Raw genomic sequence first — 17307 nt, forward strand, 5'->3', positions numbered from 1 at the left:
AAAAAAGTTCAGAAAAGTTTGAGTAAAAATTAAATTAGGTTAAAATACATTAAAATGAAAAAATAAGAGATAAAGTTGAATAAAAGCGAGACTAAGACTAGGTTTTAAAAAAAAGAGGTTAAAAAACAAATAAAAAGAAGATAAAAACTTATAAAACAGCATCAAATAAAGTAAAAAAAAATGGGTAAAAAATGATGGGAGGCTGAATTAAAAGAAAAAATTGAGAGCTAGAAAAAATAAAGATGATAAATAAATGTTTGAAATAAAATAAGAGAGAATAAAAGGAAAGGTTTATTAAAAGTTACAGTAAAAGAAACTATGCTAAAATTAAATAAATAGATAAAGTTGAAATAAAAGTGAGACTAAAACTAGGTTAAACTTATGATGAACCAAGACTTAAAATTTTAGGGTTAGTATATGACTTTTTTTTTTTTTTTGGTAACTTTGTTAACTTTCATCAAAAGGTTGTGTTCACTTTTCTTTTTTTGGTTTGAGTCAGTTTTTATGAAGCTTTTTATTCGAAATGTGTGTCACAATTATTTTATATGGGTCAAAAATGTGACAGTTGAGCAACAAATGTCTTCTCTTGTTTATTGTCTGCATTGTAAGTAGTTCAGGCTGTTTAATTTTTTTTTTTTTTTAATTTTAATTTATACTTCCGATATTCACAAAAACTAAAATAGAAAAAATAAGTTATATTATTTATAACAAACAAACTTGTATTTATTTAACTGTCTAGCTACTCGTCATGAAATGGACACATCTTTAATATTCTATACAAAAACTGACACTAATATATCTCTCCCCCCTCCTCTCTCTCTCTTTCTCTCTCTCTCTCTTTCTCTTCCCCCCCCCCGCCCCCCCCCCCTCCCTCCGTAGCTTCTTTGGTGACACAGAGACTTCTCCCTGAGGAGCCAAGAAGCAGACGGCTCATGACTTCTGACCAGGACACGAAAGTTGTCGCTGAACCACAGGTGCAGCAAGTACAAGAGGCAAAAGAGAGCTCTCATTTGGTGAGTTTCATATTTACACACCTTCTTTATCAGCTGTGTGTGTGTGTGTGTGTGTGTGCCTGTGTGTGTGCCTGTGTGTGTGTGTGTGTGTGTGTGTGTGTGTGTGTGTGTGTGTGTGTGTGTGTGTCTGGAGCATTTTTAACATATCTTGATATATCGGAGTAGTTTTTCTGGTGACGTGAAACTCCTGGAAATGTTCTGAGATTTGTGGGAAGTCTCTCTCTCTCTCTCTCTGTCTTTCTCTCTCTCTCTGTCCTCCCCCTTTCACTCTCTCTCTCTCTCTCTCTCTCTCTCTCTCTCTCTCTCTCTCTCTCTCTCTCTCTCTCTCTCTCTCTCTCTCTCTGTCTCTCTCTCTCTCTTTCTGTGTCTCTCTCTCTCCCTCTGTCTCTCTGTCTCTCTCTCTCTCTCCCTCTCCCCCCCTCTCTCCCTCCCTCTCTCTCTCTCTCTCCCTCTCTCTCTCTCTCTCTCTCTCTCTCTGTGTCTCTCTCTCCCCCCTGTCTCCCTCCCTCTCTCTCTCTCTCTCTCTCTCTCTGTCTCTCTCTCTCTCTCTCTCTGTCTCTCTGTCCTCTCTCTCTCTCTCTCTGTCTCTGTCTCTGTCTCTGTCTCTCGCTCTCGCTCTCTCCCTCTGCCCCTCTCTCTCTCTCTTCCCCCCCCCTCTCTAGCTCGCTCTCTCTCTCTCTCTCTCTCTCTCTGGAAATGTTCTGAGATTTGTGGGAAGTCTCTAAAGTTTTAATTTAACCTCCTTCGATCCTGCGTCCTCATTATGGGGGACTTTATATTTTGGACTTTTAGACTCATTCTGCTTAACTTTGACCTGTTGTTCTCCTTCGTACATGCGTTTTTGTGCCACCTAGTGGTCACAAAAGCACATTACATGGCGGGTATCTTCTCCCAGATCAAAGTGGACCAGGTACAAATTTTATGCTTAGTAACGTTCGTAGTTTGATATGTTTGACTAATTCAATTGACTCATTTTTGTGATATCGAGGAGCGATGTTTAGCTCAGTGGGTAGAGCACCCGCCTCATGTGTTGAGGCTACAGTCCTCACTGCCGGCAACCCCAGTTCGAATCCTGCGTCGAGCAGTCCTATCTTGCGTGTCATTCCCCTCCCCTCTGCCTCCCATTTCCTGTCTCTCTCTACTGTACATTAAAGGTAAAAAAGGCCCAAAAAATATACTTTAAAACATTTTTTTTGGTGATATCAACAAGCTACGAAACCGCTAGTCAGGAAACATTCGGTTGAGGAAAAGAAAAATCTTGGAAATCTTCTGAGGTTTATTTTTGTAGTTTGTTGGAAGTCTTGAAGTCTTAATTTGGCAGATTAACTTGTTGTTGTTGTTATCGGAGTATTGAGTATTTGTGATTCGGGATGGGTGATTCTGCTTAACTTTGACCTGTTGTCTTTTTGGACTTGTCGTACTTGTGTTTTTGTGCCACCTAGTGGTCGCAAAAGCACATTACAGTTTAAAAATTAGCCTAAAAATTAGACGGTGGGTATCTTCCCCATGATAAAAGTGGACCAGATACAGATTTAATGGTTGAAACTTGTTTATTTATGTTTAATAACCTTTGTAGTTTGATATGTTTCACTAATTAAATTGACTAATTTTAGTGATAGCAACAAGTTACGACACCGCCAATGGGGAAATACTCAGTTGTACAGTTTTGTTGGAAGTTTTAATTTTAACTGTGGTCGTCAAATCCTGATCATATTGGCAGATTAACTTGTTATTCTGCGGTTACTGTCGCGAGTTAATCAGAAAGTTGGTAGTTTTGTGAGTATTTGTGATTCTGCATAACTTTGACCTGTTGTCTTTTTGGACTTGTCGTACTTGCGTTTTCATGCCACCTAGTGGTCACAAAAGCACATTACAGTTTAAAAATCAGTGTAAAAATGAGGCGGTGGGTATCTTCCCCCATATAAAAGTGGACCAGCTACAGATTTAATGGTTTAAACTTGCCTATTTCTCCTTAATAACGTTTGTAGTTTGATATGTTTGACTAATTCAATTGACTAATTTTAGTGATAGCAACAAGCTACGACACCGCTAGTCAGGAAATACTCAGTTGAGGAAATTGGGACACTGAAGATCTTGGAAGTGTTCTGAGGTGTGTTTTTGTAGTCTTAATTTGGCAGATTAACTTGATGTTATTCAGCGGTTACTGTCGGAGTTAATATGAAAGTTGGTTGATTCGGGATGGGTGAAATATGGGATTTTATAATGTTGTATCGATACGTATCATGAAATGGCATTCAACGTCTTCTAGAAGTTGAATACCATTGCCAAGAAGTTGTTCTGAAACTATTTAATTTATATTTAGTGTATTTATTTACTATTTATTTTTATAGCGACATGAACCAATTCCACATATTTACATTTTATGAAAAGCACATTTTTTTAGTATATTATATTTGTCTTTTTTTATGAAAAGGACATTTTGTTTTATTGTTAAAATTAAAAATACATTTTATAGTTGAGTCATATATTCTATTTTTCTACTATACACCACTGTGTTAACCCTTTATTGGGCAAATAATTATATTTGGTAACTTCTGTAAATATCCCAAAATATCCTTCCTTCCTTCCTTCCTTCCTTCCTTCCTTCCCTTCCTCCCTGCCTTCTTTCTTCCCTTCCTCTTTTCCTTTCTCCCTCCCTCGTTCCTTATTTCCTCCGTCCTTCCTTCCTTTCCTTCCTTCCATCTGTCCTTCCTCCCTTCCTCCTTCTCTCCTCCCTCCTTCTCTCCTCCCTTCCTTCTTTCCTTCCTCCGTCCTTCCTTCCTTCCTTCCTTCCATCTGTTCTTCCTCCCTCCCTCCTTCTTTCCTTCCTCCATCCCCCTTTCTTCTTCCTTCCTTCCTTCTTTCTTCCCTTCCTCCCTCCCTCCTTCTCTCTTTCTTTCCTCCCCCCTACCTTCCTTCCTTCCTTCCTTCCTTTCCTTCCTCCCTCCTTCCTTCCTTCCTTCTTTCCTTCCTTCCTCCCTTCCTTTCAATGAGTGTCCTATAAAGAGTTAAGTTAGTTGGTGGTGGATACATTGAACCCCCCCCCTCCCCTTCTTTTTCTTTCTCTCTCTCTTTTTTTTTTTTATGGACTAGAGTTGATTTCACACACTGATTATGTATAAAGGAGAAAATGCTCCAGGAAGTAACTGAATAACTATGACCTCTTTTTTTTTTTTTTTCATATTATTATTATTATAATTTATCTCTTTTCATGATGCTGGTAGTGGGTCGGCTCATCGTAGGCGTCGACGTCTGAGGTTTGGCTCTCGTTCCTTCGCTGGGTGTGACGACGACGACACATTTATAATAAACTCAACTAAAACCAAAAAGTGGAGCTCAGACTTTTGAGGCCTTGTTGGTTTATTCTTGGTTTTACTTCCTTTCGTCCTTCTGTTTATAAACCTCGATGTGTTTTTGTCTTCTGCTTTTTTTTTTTTTTTTTTTTTTTCTCACTTTATTTCCTGTTTTTTTAAATGTAGGGCAGAAACTTTCGTCATTCATTCATCCCCCTTTTTTTCCCCCCTTGAGTCTCTGAGTAGGCATGGGCCGGTATGAGATTCTGGCGGTATGATAACCATAAGCAAAAATATCACAGTTTCATGGTATGGCGGTATTGTGATTACAGCTCTAAAATGTTCCTAAAAGGAAGAAAAATGAAGACAGACATGTTCATTTAACCTGAATCTGTAATGACAGTGTGAGGGGCGTTATACTACGCTGCAGCTGCACCACCTGAGGGGTTACTGACCAGCACTTCCTGTCTTTGACCAGACATAAAAGTGAGGGTCACTTCCTTTTCCTAAACAGAGATTAAGCTCGTACTCCTGTTGTCCTCAAGTCAAGGAAGTAAGGAAGGGAGGGAGGGAGGAAGGAAAGAAGGAAGGAAGGGAGGGAGGGAAGGGAGGGAGGGAAGGAAGGAAGAAAAGAAGGAAGGACAGAAGGGAGGGAGGGAGGAAGAAAAGGAAGGGAGGAAGGACGGAAGAAAAGAAGGAAGGATGGGAGAGAGGAAGAAGGAAGGAAAGGACGGACTAGCACTTTCTGTCTTTGACCAGACTAAAAACAGCTCATACCTTAGGAACGGTATGACAGAAAATTTGGCGGTTTCGGTTATCGTGGCTTTTTCAAATCGCGGTATACCTTGAACACGGTTATCATCCCATGCCTAAATCTGAGTGGCTTAAAAGTAGTGATACAGGAGGGAGGAAAGAAGGAACAGTCAAAACAGACGGAGTCAATTTAACCCGGGAGGACGATACGAAGGTTAACCACAGCGTCACACCTTAAAACATCTTTATTATCAATATCATCTGACTAATCCAAAAAAATCCAAAGAGATAAAAAGCTAAATCTTCTTTCTTTCCTACCATCCTCCTTTCCTTCCTTCTTCCCTCCTTCTCTCTTTCCCTCTTTCCTCCCTCCCCCCTTCTTTCCTTCCTTTGTCCTTCCTCCCTTCCTTTTTTCCTTTCTCCCTCCCTCCTACCTTCCTTCTTCCTTCCTCTTTTCCTTTCTCCCTCCCCCTTCCTTCCTCCTTTCCTTCCTTCCTTTCCTCTATCCTTCTTTCCTTCCTTTCTCTTTTCCTTCCTCACTCCCTTCCTTCCTTCCTCCCTCCTTTCCTTCCTTCCTCTCTTTCCTTCCTTCTTCCTCCCTCCTTTCCTTCCTCCCTTCCTTCCTCCTTCCCTCCTTTCCTTCCTTCTTCCTCCCTCCTTTCCTTCCTTCCTCCCTCCCTCCTTTCCTTCCTTCCTTCCTTCCTTCCTCCCTCCTTCTCTCTTTCGTTCCTTCCTCTCTCTTTCCTCCCTCCCTCCTTCCTTCCTTTCCTTCCCTCCTTCCTTCCTTTCCTTCTCTCCTTCCTTCCTTTACTTTATCCTTCGTTCCTTCCTTCCTCCTTTCCTTCCTTCCCCCCTACTTCTCTCTTTCGTTCCTTCCTCCCTCCCTCCTTCCCTCCTTCCCTCCTTCCTCCCTCCCTCCTTTCCTTCCTTCTTCCTCCCTCCTTTCCTTCCTTCTTCCTCCCTCCTTTCCTTCCTTCCTTCCTTCCTTCCTCCCTCCTCTCTTTCGTTCCTTCCTCTCTCTTTCCTCCCTCCCTCCTTCCTTCCTTTACTCTATCTATCCTTCCTTCCTTCCTTCCTCCTTTCCTCCCTCCCTCCCTCCCTTCTTCTTCCTCCAGTAATCTGTCTCTTTATGGAGCGATAGATTAAAGATCATTTCAGCGTATTGTCCTTTTTAAAAAGCAGAAGTGAGCACATCTGCTGCTGCTGCTGTGCTGTCATTGGTTAACCAACAGGAACCATTGATGAAGTTCAGTTGAGTTTAAAGCTGTTAGTTTACGCTTTGCTGCTTCTGCTTCTGTGGAGATGTAGATACCGGCCGAGCTCACTGACACTAGAGCAGGAGGGTCAAACCAGTTTGATCTCATGTGGGCCGGACCAATAAAAAGATGGAAAGAAGGGAAGGAAAGAAATGAGGGAAGGAAAGACAAAAGGAAGGATGGAAGGAAGGAAAGGAAGATGAAGGAAGGAAGGAAGGAAGGAAAAGGGAAGATGAAGGAAGGAAGGAAAAGAAGATGAAGGAAGGATGGAAGGAAGGAAGGAAGGAAAGAAAAGGGATTATGAAGGAAAGGAAGAAATGAAAAGAAGACAAGAAAGGAAGGAAGGAAAGGAAGATGATGAAAAGATGGAAGGAAGGAAGGAAGGAAGGATGGAGGGAAACAAAGAAGGAAGGAAAGGAAGATGAAGGACGGAAAAGGGATTATGAAGGAAAGGAAGAAATGAAAAGAAGACAAGGAAGGAAGGAAAGGAAGATGAAGATGAAGAAAAGATGGAAGGAAGGAAGGAAGGACGGAGGGAAGGAAACAAAGAAGGAAGGAAAGGAAGATGAAAGAAGGAAGGAAGGAAAAGGGATTATGAAGGAAAGGAAGAAATGAAAAGAAGACAAGAAAGGAAGGAAGAAAGGAAAAGAAGATGAAGGAAGGAAGGAAGGAAAGAAAAGGGATTATGAAGGAAAGGAAGGAAGGAAAGGAAGGAAGGAAAAGAAGATGAAGAAAAGATGGAAGGACGGAAGGGAGGAAGGAAAAGGGATTATGAAGGAAAGGAAGAAATGAAAAGAAGACAAGAAAGGAAGGAAGCAAGGAAGGAAGGAAAGGAAGATGAAGAAAAGATGGAAGGAAGGAAGGAAGGACGGAGGGAAGGAAACAAAGAAGGAAAGAAAACAAGGAACCATTGATGAAGTTCAGTTGAGTTTAAAGCTGTTAGTTCACGCTTTGCTGCTTCTGCTTCTGTGGAGATGTAGATACCGGCCGAGCTCACTGACACTAGAGCAGGAGGTCATTTATGTTCAAGGGCCACAATACAGCCATGATCTCATGTGGGCCGGACCAATAAGAAGATGGAAAGAAGGGAAAAGTGATAGGAAGGAGGGAGGAAGGAAAAGCAAATGAAGGAAGGAAGGAAGGAAAGAAGACGAGGAAGGAAGAAAGAAAGGAAAAGAAGATGAAGAAAAGATGGAAGGAAGGAAGGACGGAGGGAAGGAAACAAAGAAGGAAAGAAGACAAGGAAGGAAGGAAGGAAAGAAAGGAAGAAAGAAAAAGCAAATTAAGGAAAGATGGAAGGAAGGAAGGATGGAGGGAAGGAAACAAAGAAGGAAAGAAGACGAGGAAGGAAGGAAGAAAGGGAAAAGATGAAGAAAAGATGGAAGGAAGGAAGGACGGAGGGAAGGAAACAAAGAATGAAAGAAGACAAGGAAGGAAGGAAAGGAAGAAAGGAAAATAAAAATAAAGGAAAGATGGAGGGAAGGAAACAAAGAAGGAAAGAAGACAAGGAAGGAAGGAAGGAAGGAAGGAAAGGAAGACCGTAAAAGCAAATTAAGGAAAGAAGGAAAGGAAAAGAAGATTAAGGAAAGATGGAAGGAAGGAAGGAAGGATGGAGGGAAGTAAACAAAGAAGGACAGATGATAGGAGGGTATAGGAAGGAAAAGAAGACAGGAAGGAAAGTGGGCCAGATTGGATGCCTTGGCGGGCCGGTTCTGGCCCACGGGCCTCATGTTTGACACCCCTGCTCTAAAACTCTCTCTTTATTGTGTTTCCCTCCTTTTTTTAATAGTAGAGTAGCCGCCGCCTGCCGGAGCTGAGTGGCGGGTTGCGTGTGAAGCAGCGTGTGTGTAGCAGCGTGTGTGTGTGTGTGTGTAGTAACGTGTGTGTAGTAGTGTGTGTGTGTGTGTGTGTGTGCAGTGAGTGAAATTGAGCAACTTGATAGTCGACCACGAGACAAAACATCTCAAGAATTTATGTTCTCCTATTTTACTTTAAACGTTTCAGCAAAGCAACAAAAACCTCAGAGGAAGTTTATTATAGACGAGAGAGACTCTTTAGGGACCGCTACAGTCTACTAGGAGAGGATGGGGAGAAAGGGAGGAATGGAGGGAAGGAAGGAAGGACATAACGAAGGAAGAAAGGGGGATGGAGGAAGGGAGGAAGGAAGGAAGGACATAACGAAGGAAGAAAGGGGGATGGAGGAAGGAAGGAAAGGAGGAAGGAAGGAAAGGAGGAAGGACGGGAGGGAGGAAGGAAGAAAGAGAAGGAGGGAGGGTGGAAGGACAGACGGAAGGAAGGGAGAAAGGAAAAGAGGAAGGAAGGAACGGAGGTAGGATGGAAGGAAGGGAGGAAAGAAGGAAGGGAGGGAGGGAGGAAGGACAGACGGAAGGAAGGAAGGAAGGGAGGAAAGAAGGAACAGTCAAAACAGAGGGAGTCTCCTGCAACTAGGTTAATGATCCACACAGTGACATTACATCATTGATATAACGTGATAGAAGCGATAGAAAACCCATCGTTTTTTGTGCACGCGCTCAGTCACTCTCTAGTGCGTGCTGCTCACACTGTATAAAAGAAATGGACGTAACATCCGTGACGTCACCCATTGGTTTGTGGACTGCTGCTCGGAAGCCAATAGTTTCTAATCTAGGCAGCGCCATCTTGAAAATTTCAGGTGCATGCTGGGAAAAATAAAAACACAGATTCTACTTATATGAGCATGAGGCGGAGCCATGGGCGGAGCGGGGAGGTTGCTATGGTTGCGAGGGCTGGATCTCGAGGACATTGGTCAATCAACCTGTCAATCAGGACGTAGCCACGCCCTAATGCATACCCTGCTTTATCGTCACATATAAAATCAGGGAGGCCAAAATGTCCCAAATGAACATCATACTGCATTGAAGAAGGCTTTAAACTAGCGATTGAGACCATAAACACATTTTGAAAACGTTTACTGAGGTTAGAAATCAAGTGAGAAGTTGGTGAATTCTCCATTGACTTGTATAGAGACGGTCGCCCCCTGGTGGCCTTTTGATAGAATGCAGCTCTAAGTTACTTCCTGGTTGGCCTCATTTCAGAGGACCAGAACTCCCCGCCTGGTGCTGCTGCTTTGCTCGCTCCAGATTGTTTCTCATCTGCGGGCATCAAGGAGCCGCTATCAATATGTGGGAGACTCACGGAACGTCCGAGAGTGCTTTTGTCCTCCCCCTACTTCAATAGCTCATGAAGGAAGGGGGCAGGTTGTGTTATGAAGCCTAGCCTGCTAGCAACTTCTAATGAAATCGAGCAAGTGATCAACATAGTTAACGTCACGTTACTTCAAGCACAGTCATTCTTGCAGCGGCGCTGTTGAATGTACATAGGGGAAACACTGGCTTAAAGGTACCGACTGCTGATACCCAGACCTAACCAATATAATAAACTCCATGAGTCCATTTATTAATCTAGGGAGAAAGGGAAGGAAAGAAGGAAGGAACAAAGGAAGGAAGGAAGGAAGGAACGGAGGGAGGAAGGAATGGAAGGAGGGAGGAGGAAAGGATAATGAAGGATTAGGAAAGAAGGAAGGGAGGAAAGAAGGAAGGAGGGAAGGAAGGGAGGAAAGAAGGAAGGAGGGAAGGAAGGGAGGAAAGAAGGAAGGAAGAAATGGAGGGAGGAAGGAAGGGAGGGAGGGAGGAAGAAAGAAGGAAGGAGAGAGGGAGGAAGGAAGGAATGAAAGAAGGAAGGAAGGAAAGGAGGAAGGGAGGAAGGAATGGAAGGAAGGGAGGAAGGAATGGAAGAAGGGAGGAAGGAAGGACATAACGAAGGAAGAAAGGGGGATGAGGAAGGAATGAAGGGAGGAAATAAGGAAGGAAGGGAGAAAGGAAAGAGGGAGGGAAGTAAGGAAGGAAGGGAGAAGGGAAAAGAGCAAGGAGAGAAGGAAGGAACAGAGGGAGGGAGGGAGAAAAGAAAAGAGGAAGGAAGGAAAGAAGGACAGAGGAAAGAAGGAAGGGAGGAAGGTAATATTATAAACTTCATGAGTCCATTTATTAATCTAGAGAGGAAGAAAGGAGGGAGGAAGGAAGGAGGGAAGGACAGAGGAAAGATCATGAGTCCATTTATTAATCTATAATTTATAGCCTCTCAGTCTCGTATCTTTATTCCAGTGACTCTGCAGCAGCAGCGGTGTTGGTCGACGTCATTCTTTAAGCCTCCAGTTATTTAACCTTTGTGTTGTGGTGTTGTTATCAAAGTCACTGATATCACTGGATTCGTCAGCGTGCTCCTGGTTGTCATAGCAACAGTGATTTAGAGTGGTAGGACTCACCTGAGGCCAGGAGGAAGGAAGGGAGGGAGGGAGGAAGAAAGAAGGAAGGAGGGAGGGAGGAAGAAAGAAGGAAGGAGGGAGGAAGGGAGGAAGGAGGATGGAAGGAAGGAAGGGAGAAAGGAAAGAAGGAAGGAGGGAAAGAAGGAAGGAAGGAGGGAAAGAAGGAAGGAAGGAACCGAGGGAGGAAGGAATGGAAGGAAGGAAGGGGGATAAGGAAGGCAGGCAGGGAGGAAGGAAGGGAGGAAAGGAGGGAAGGAAAGGAGGAAAGAAGGAGGGAAGGAAGGGAGAAAGGAAAAGAGCAAGGAGGGAGGAAGGAAGGAAGGGAGGGAGGGAGAAAAGAAAAGAGGAAGGAAGGAAAGAAGGACAGAGGAAAGAAGGAATGGAGGAAGGTAATTGTTATCAAAGTCACTGATATCACTGGATTCGTCAGCGTGCTCCTGGTTGTCATAGCAACAGTGATTTAGAGTGGTAGGACTCACCTGAGGCCAGGAGGAAGGAAGGAAGGAAGGAAGGGAGAAAGGAAGGGAGGGAGGAAGAAAGAAGGAAGGAGGGAGGGAGGAAGGGAGGAAGGGAGGGAGGAAGAAAGAAGGAAGGAGGGAGGGAGGAAGGAAGTAGGGAAGGAAGGAAAGGAGTAAGGGAGGAAGGAATGGACATAACGAAGGAAGAAAGGGGGATGAGGAAGGAAAGAAGGAAGGAGGGAAGGAGAGAAGGAAGGAAGGGAGAAAGGAAAGAAGGAGGGAAGGAGGAAGGAAGGGAGAAAGGAAAAGAGCAAGGAGGGAGGAAGGAAGGAAAGAAGGAAGGGAGGAAGGTAATTGTTATCAAAGTCACTGATATCACTGGATTCGTCAGCGTGATCCTGGTTGTCGTAGCAACACTGATTTAGAGCGGGACCTCGGACTCACCTGAGGCCAGGAGTTGTCACATGAGGACAAAGGTTGAACAGTTGTTGAATCTCTCGGGATGAAAGTACGTTCGTTGTGGGTGGAGGGTAAGAAGTGTTGTAGACCTCCTCTGTTGGAGGATCCCAGGAGTTCCTCCATTGCTTCCCTCCTTCCTTCCTTTCCTTCCTCCCCCTCCCCACCTCCCTCTCTTCCTTCTTTCCTCCCTTCCTCTCATCTTCTTTTCCTTTCTCCCTCCCTCCTTCCTTCTTTTCTCCCTCCTTCCTTCCTTCCTTCCTTTCCTTCCACCCTTCCATCTTTCATTTCCTCCCTTCCTTCCTTCCTTCCTTCCTTCCTTCCTCCTTTCCTTCCTTTCTTCCTTCCCTCCTCCCTCCTTTTCTTCCTTCCTTCTCCCTCCCTCCTTCCTTCTTTCCTCCTTCCCCACCTTCCTTTCTTCTTTCCTCCTTCCTTCCTTCCTTCCTTCCTTCCTTTCCTTCCACCCTTCCATCTTTCATTTCCTCCCTTCCTTCCTCCCTCCTTTCCTTCCTTTCTTCCTTCCCTCCTCCCTCCTTTTCTCTCTTGAGATCTCTTGGGATGAAAGTACGTTCATTGTGGGTGGAGGGTAAGAAGTGTTGTAGACCTCCTCTGTTGGAGGATCTTGACTTTGATGTCTTTCCTCTTTTCAAAGAAGGAAGGAAGGGAGGGAGGGAGGAAACGTTTTGAGAAAGACGGCCATGACGGCAGCAGCGGGGTGTGTCTGAAATGTTCTGATTAAAATCTACTAACTCATACTTTACTTCATCACGCCTGATGAAGCAGATTAAAAATGACTCTGGTCTAAAACTCATGAAGCATCTTTAAACTTCCTGTCGTCCTCCCGCCCGGGTCAAATGGACCCCGTCTGTTTTGACTGTTCCTTCCTTCCTTCCTTCCTTCCTTCCTTTCTTCCTTTCTTCCTTCGATCTGTCCTTCCTCCTTCCCTCCCTCCTTCTCTCTTTCTTTTCTTCCTCTCTCTTTCCTCCTTTCCTTCCTCCATCCCCTTTCTTCCTTCGTTATGTCCTTCCTTCCTTCGTTCCTTTGTTCCTTCCTTTGTTCCTTTGTTCCTTCCTTCTTTCCTTTCCTTCCTCCCTCACCCCACCTTCCTCTCTTCCTTCTTTCCTCCTCCCACCTTCCTCCCATCTTCTTTTCCTTTCTCCCTCCCTCCTTCCTTCTTTCCTCCCTCCCTCCGACCTTCCTTCCTTCTTTCCTTCCACCCTTCCATCTTTCATTTCCTCCTTTCTTTCCTTCCTTTCTTCCTTCCCTACTCCCTCCTTTTCTTCCTTCCTTCCTTCCTTCTTTCCTCCCTCCCTTCTTCTCTTTTCCTTCCTCCCTTCCTTCTCCCCCCCACCTTCCTCTTCCTTCTTTCCTCCCCCTACCTTCCTCTCTTCCTTCTTTCCTCCCTTCCTCCTATGTTCTTTTCCTTTCTCCCTTTCCCCCTCCCTCCTACCTACCTTCCTTCCTTCTTTCCTTCATCCTTCCTTTCCTTCCACCCTTCCATCTTTCATTTCCTCCCTTCCTTCCCCCCCCAACTTCCTCCTTTTCTTCTTCCTTTCCTCCCTCCCTCCTCCATTCCTTCTCACCCCCACCTTCCTCTCTTCCTTCTTACCTCCATCCTTCCTTCCTTCCTGTCCTTCCACCCTTCCATCTTTCATTTCCTCCCTTCCTTCCTCCCTCCTATCCTTCCTTTCTTCCTTCCCTCCTCCCTCCTATCCTTCCTTTCTTCCTTCCTTCCTTCCTTCCTTTCCTTCCTCCCTTCCTCCCTTGACTCGAGGACAACAGGAGGAGGGTTAAGGTAGATCTATCTCCTCTTCTCTCTTATCTTATTTTAGAGACTATTTTAGGAAGGTTGACTCGGGGGGGGTCCTGCGTTCCCTCTGAGCTGATAGTTTAGTGCTCTGCTTGTCATCATCCATTAACTAAGACCAAACAATATATATATTTGCCGTCATCAGTCATTGCTTCACATTGTCCTCAGAAGTAAACAGGTCAATATAACCGGGGGAAGATTAGAGTAGAAGATGTTTGATTTGTAACTTTTGAAAGCAGGTAAATTACAGACTGGGAACATTTTCTTCCAGATGAAATCAATCATACAGTCCGATGTCACTGTAACCTTTAACCAGACCTATTTAATTTGCTTTTTTTTCTTGGTGCCTGATGAGATTAGACAGTTTTAATATAGAGCTAAAACAGACCAAAAGGTTAGTTCATAAACATTTTCACAAACCAAAGTCAGGTTATTTTACATCCCTGATAATTCAATTCACTTTTCATTTTATTCATACAGCACCAAATCCCAACAAAAGTCATCTCAAGGCACTTTCCCCATAGAGCAGGTCTAGACCATACTCTTTATTTTGATTTAAAGTCCGTGTAAAGTAAGAATAAATGTGTTCTGAGTTTGACATACCACAGAAAAGTGTGTCGTTAACCACCCTGCCAAATTTGAATGATTAAAAAAATCACCAAATATATGAAATTAGGCTTCAAAGTTGTGTAAAAATCAGCCTCTTTCTCTGCTCCCAAACTCTGAAGCCCCGCCCCCTACCAAGTGTCACCTGTCAATCAAAGTCACCACCTCTACCAGAAACATGGACGCTACGTCTGAGAGCTTTCTGCTGCTAACTCAATGGCTAACTTGGCAGCTAGATCAGCAGCTAGCTCGGTGGCTAACTGGCTAATTGTAGACTGTAGTAGTAGTGTTAGATGTAGTAACAATAACTCGCCACCAGGCAGGTTAACCACTGATGAGAGCGGACTTCCACTCTTATATAGTAGGGGAGGGGAAACAGTTTAAGGCTCTATCTCCACAATCAGTACTGCATAGTTATCAGCCTTTTCCAGGTGGGGAGTTCTGGTCCTCTGAAATGAGGCCAACCAGGAAGTAACTTAGAGCTGCATTCTATCAAAAGGCCACCAGGGGGCGACCGTCTCTATACAAGTCAATGGAGAATTCACCAACTTCTCACTTGATTTCTAACCTCAGTAAACGTTTTCAAAATGTGTTTATGGTCTCAATCGCTAGTTTAAAGCCTTCTTCAATGCAGTATGATGTTCATTTGGGACATTTTGGCCTCCCTGATTTTATATGTGACGATAAAGCAGGGTATGCATTAGGGCGTGGCTACGTCCTGATTGACAGGTTGATTGACCAATGTCCTCGGGATCCAGGCGTCGCAACCATAGCAACCTCCCCCGCTCCCATATAAGTAGAATCCGTGTTTTTATTTTTCCCAGCATGCACCTGCAATTTTCAAGATGGCGCTGCCTAGATTAGAAACTATTGGCTTCCGAGCAGCAGTCCACAAACCAATGGGTGATGTCACGGATGTTACGTCCATTTCTTTTATACAGTCTATGTCTAAGGAATGTTTTAAACCTATTCTTAAATGTAGAAAGGGCGGTTTTCTCCTGGATGATGGTTCCACAGAAGATGAGTTTGATAGATTGAACGCTCTGCCTCCTATTCTACTTTTAGAGATACTAGAAACCACAAGTAGGCCGGCGTTGACGGAGCGCAGTGTTTTACAATTCAAGATGAAATTCTGAAGACAATGCAGCTGGAGTTTGATTTACTTTGTGTTCACTGAGTAATATACAGGAAGTGAGATTTAACTGCATTTTAATTTGACGCATGATGACAGATGGGTTTTGTATGAGCGTTATTATTGGACTCTAATGCTGCTGCTGCTTATCCAGGAGGAATAAGAACAATACATCACCAAAAATAACAGGATTCACAGTCCCAGATCATTTCAGGCTGTTAAATGAACCCAATACACATACTGAGGGTTTATATGTGACAGCAGTATATAGTGGAGCTTAGTTTAAAACCCACATGTATAATTTATATTTGTATAACGCAGCGATGTTCACCGTAGTTACAACGTCTTTGGTTTCCATTTCCTGTTTGAAAAGTAGTCCCTCCTCTTCTGCTACGGAGCCAAGATGGCGACCGTTGAGGGTGAGAAGCGTCCATAGCTTTATGTCGTTCTCTCTCTGTTTTGACTGTTCCTTCTTCCGTCTGTCCTTCCTCCCTCCTTCCTACTCTTTCCTCCCTTCTCTTTCCTCCCTTCTCTTTCCTTCCTCCATCCCCCTTTCTCCCATCCTTCTGTTCTTCCTTCCTGCCTTCCTTTCCTACCTTCCTCCCTTCCGTCTTTCCTCTGTCCTTCTTTCCTTCCTTCCTCCCTTCCTCTTTTCCTTTCTCCTTCCCTCCTACCTTCTTTCCTTCCATCCTTCCTCCCTCACTCCTTTCCTTCCTTCCTTCCTCCCTCCCTCCTTTCCCTCCTTTCCTCCCTCCTTTCCATCCTTCCTTCCTCCCTCTTTCCTTTCCTCCCTCCTTTCCATCCTTCCTTCCTCCCTCTTTCCTTTCCTCCTTTCCTTCCCTCCTCCCTTCCTCTTTTCCTTTCCTCCCTCCTTTCCATCCTTCCTTCCTCCCTCCCTCCGCTCCTTCTTTCCTTCCTTCTTCCTCCCTTCCTTCCTTGACTCGAGGACAACAGGAGGGTTAAAAAGGTGACAAACATTATCATTTAAACTTGCGATATTATAAAACTTTTGAGTTAAACCTACTTTTAATATATCAGTTGATATCCTGGAAGACTGAAGTCGTGTAGTTTCCAAAACTCCAACAGGAAGTACTTCTTAAGTCATTCTTAATAAATTCCTCCTTGTAATGACCAATTGAGGGCGAGAAGCATCCATAGTTACACACTCAACTTTTTGAATATTTTGAGTCCTCCCTCTTTCCTTCCCTCCTTCCTTCCTCCTTCCTTTCCATCCTTCCTTCCTTCCTTCCTCTTTTCCATCCTTCCTCCCTCCCTCCTTTCCCTCCTTCTTTCCTCCCTCCTTTCCATCCTTCCTTCCTTCCTCCCTCCTTTCCCTCTTTCTTTCCTCCCTCCTTTTCATCCTTCCTTCCTTCCTCTTTCCTTTCTTCCTTTCCTTCCTCCCTCTTTCCTTCCCTCCTCCCTTCCTCTTTTCCTTTCTACCTCCCCCCCAACAGGAAGTATTGAAGTCATTCTTTATAAATTCCTCATTGTAATGACCAATTGAGGGTGCGAAGCGTCCATAGTTACACACTCAGCTTTATGACCATTGAATGCATCATCCAGGTACTTATAGTGCATCTTTCCATCCATCTCAATATGAACCCTCTAAAGCACTCACACTCACTCTAAAGTTTTAAGAGTAAGTACAGAAGAAGAGATTGAGCCACAGCATATGTCATAAACTTTCTAAATTAAAAAAAACAAGGTGTAGCATGCAGAGGAAGTGGTGGTTATTCCACTTCCTGTGTGGGTGATCCTGCAGACTACCACAGACGCCCGTCACTCATTTGTTTTACAGCCTTGTGATTCTGCACCAGTCTGCAGCAGGTTATGATGGATGGATGTAGATGGTTTGCTGCAGAGAGAGACTGGGAGGACTGGGAGAGACTGGGAGGGCTGGGAGAGACTGGGAGGACAGAGAGAGATTGGGAGGACTGGGAAGGACTGGGAGAGACTGGGAGGATGCAGCAGTATCACCAGGATGTGATGATAAACGTTTAGATGTCTAAACAACCAACTGTCACTTTCTTTTAAGAGGAAGACGAAGACGAAGGCGGTTTGGGAGTTGTTGTTGTTGTTGTGTAAGCTCGCATTTTAAAAACATAAAGTTTCCTCTTCTTCTTCTTCTTCCTCCCATCAGCTGTCTTCCTTCACTCTCTCTCCCTCTCTCTCTCATCTCTCTCTCTGTCTCTCTAACTTTCTCTCTCTCTCTCATCTCTCTCTCTTTCTT

At 44.1% G+C, this 17307-nt stretch overlaps 1 protein-coding gene across 1 annotated transcript in view; it reads left to right on the forward strand.

Moving 5' to 3' along the window:
- Positions 1 to 899: 899 nt before the first annotated feature.
- LOC128369749 (la-related protein 4B-like) overlaps positions 900 to 17307 on the forward strand; it is a 62386-nt gene continuing 45978 nt past the window's right edge. Inside the window, 1 exon segment of the mRNA XM_053330826.1 lies at positions 900 to 1013. Coding sequence (XP_053186801.1) covers positions 933 to 1013 — 81 coding nt within the window. The 5' untranslated portion in view covers positions 900 to 932.

The sequence above is a fragment of the Scomber japonicus genome, chromosome 12, assembly GCF_027409825.1.
Source record: "Scomber japonicus isolate fScoJap1 chromosome 12, fScoJap1.pri, whole genome shotgun sequence".
Taxonomy (NCBI): Eukaryota; Metazoa; Chordata; class Actinopteri; order Scombriformes; family Scombridae; genus Scomber; species Scomber japonicus.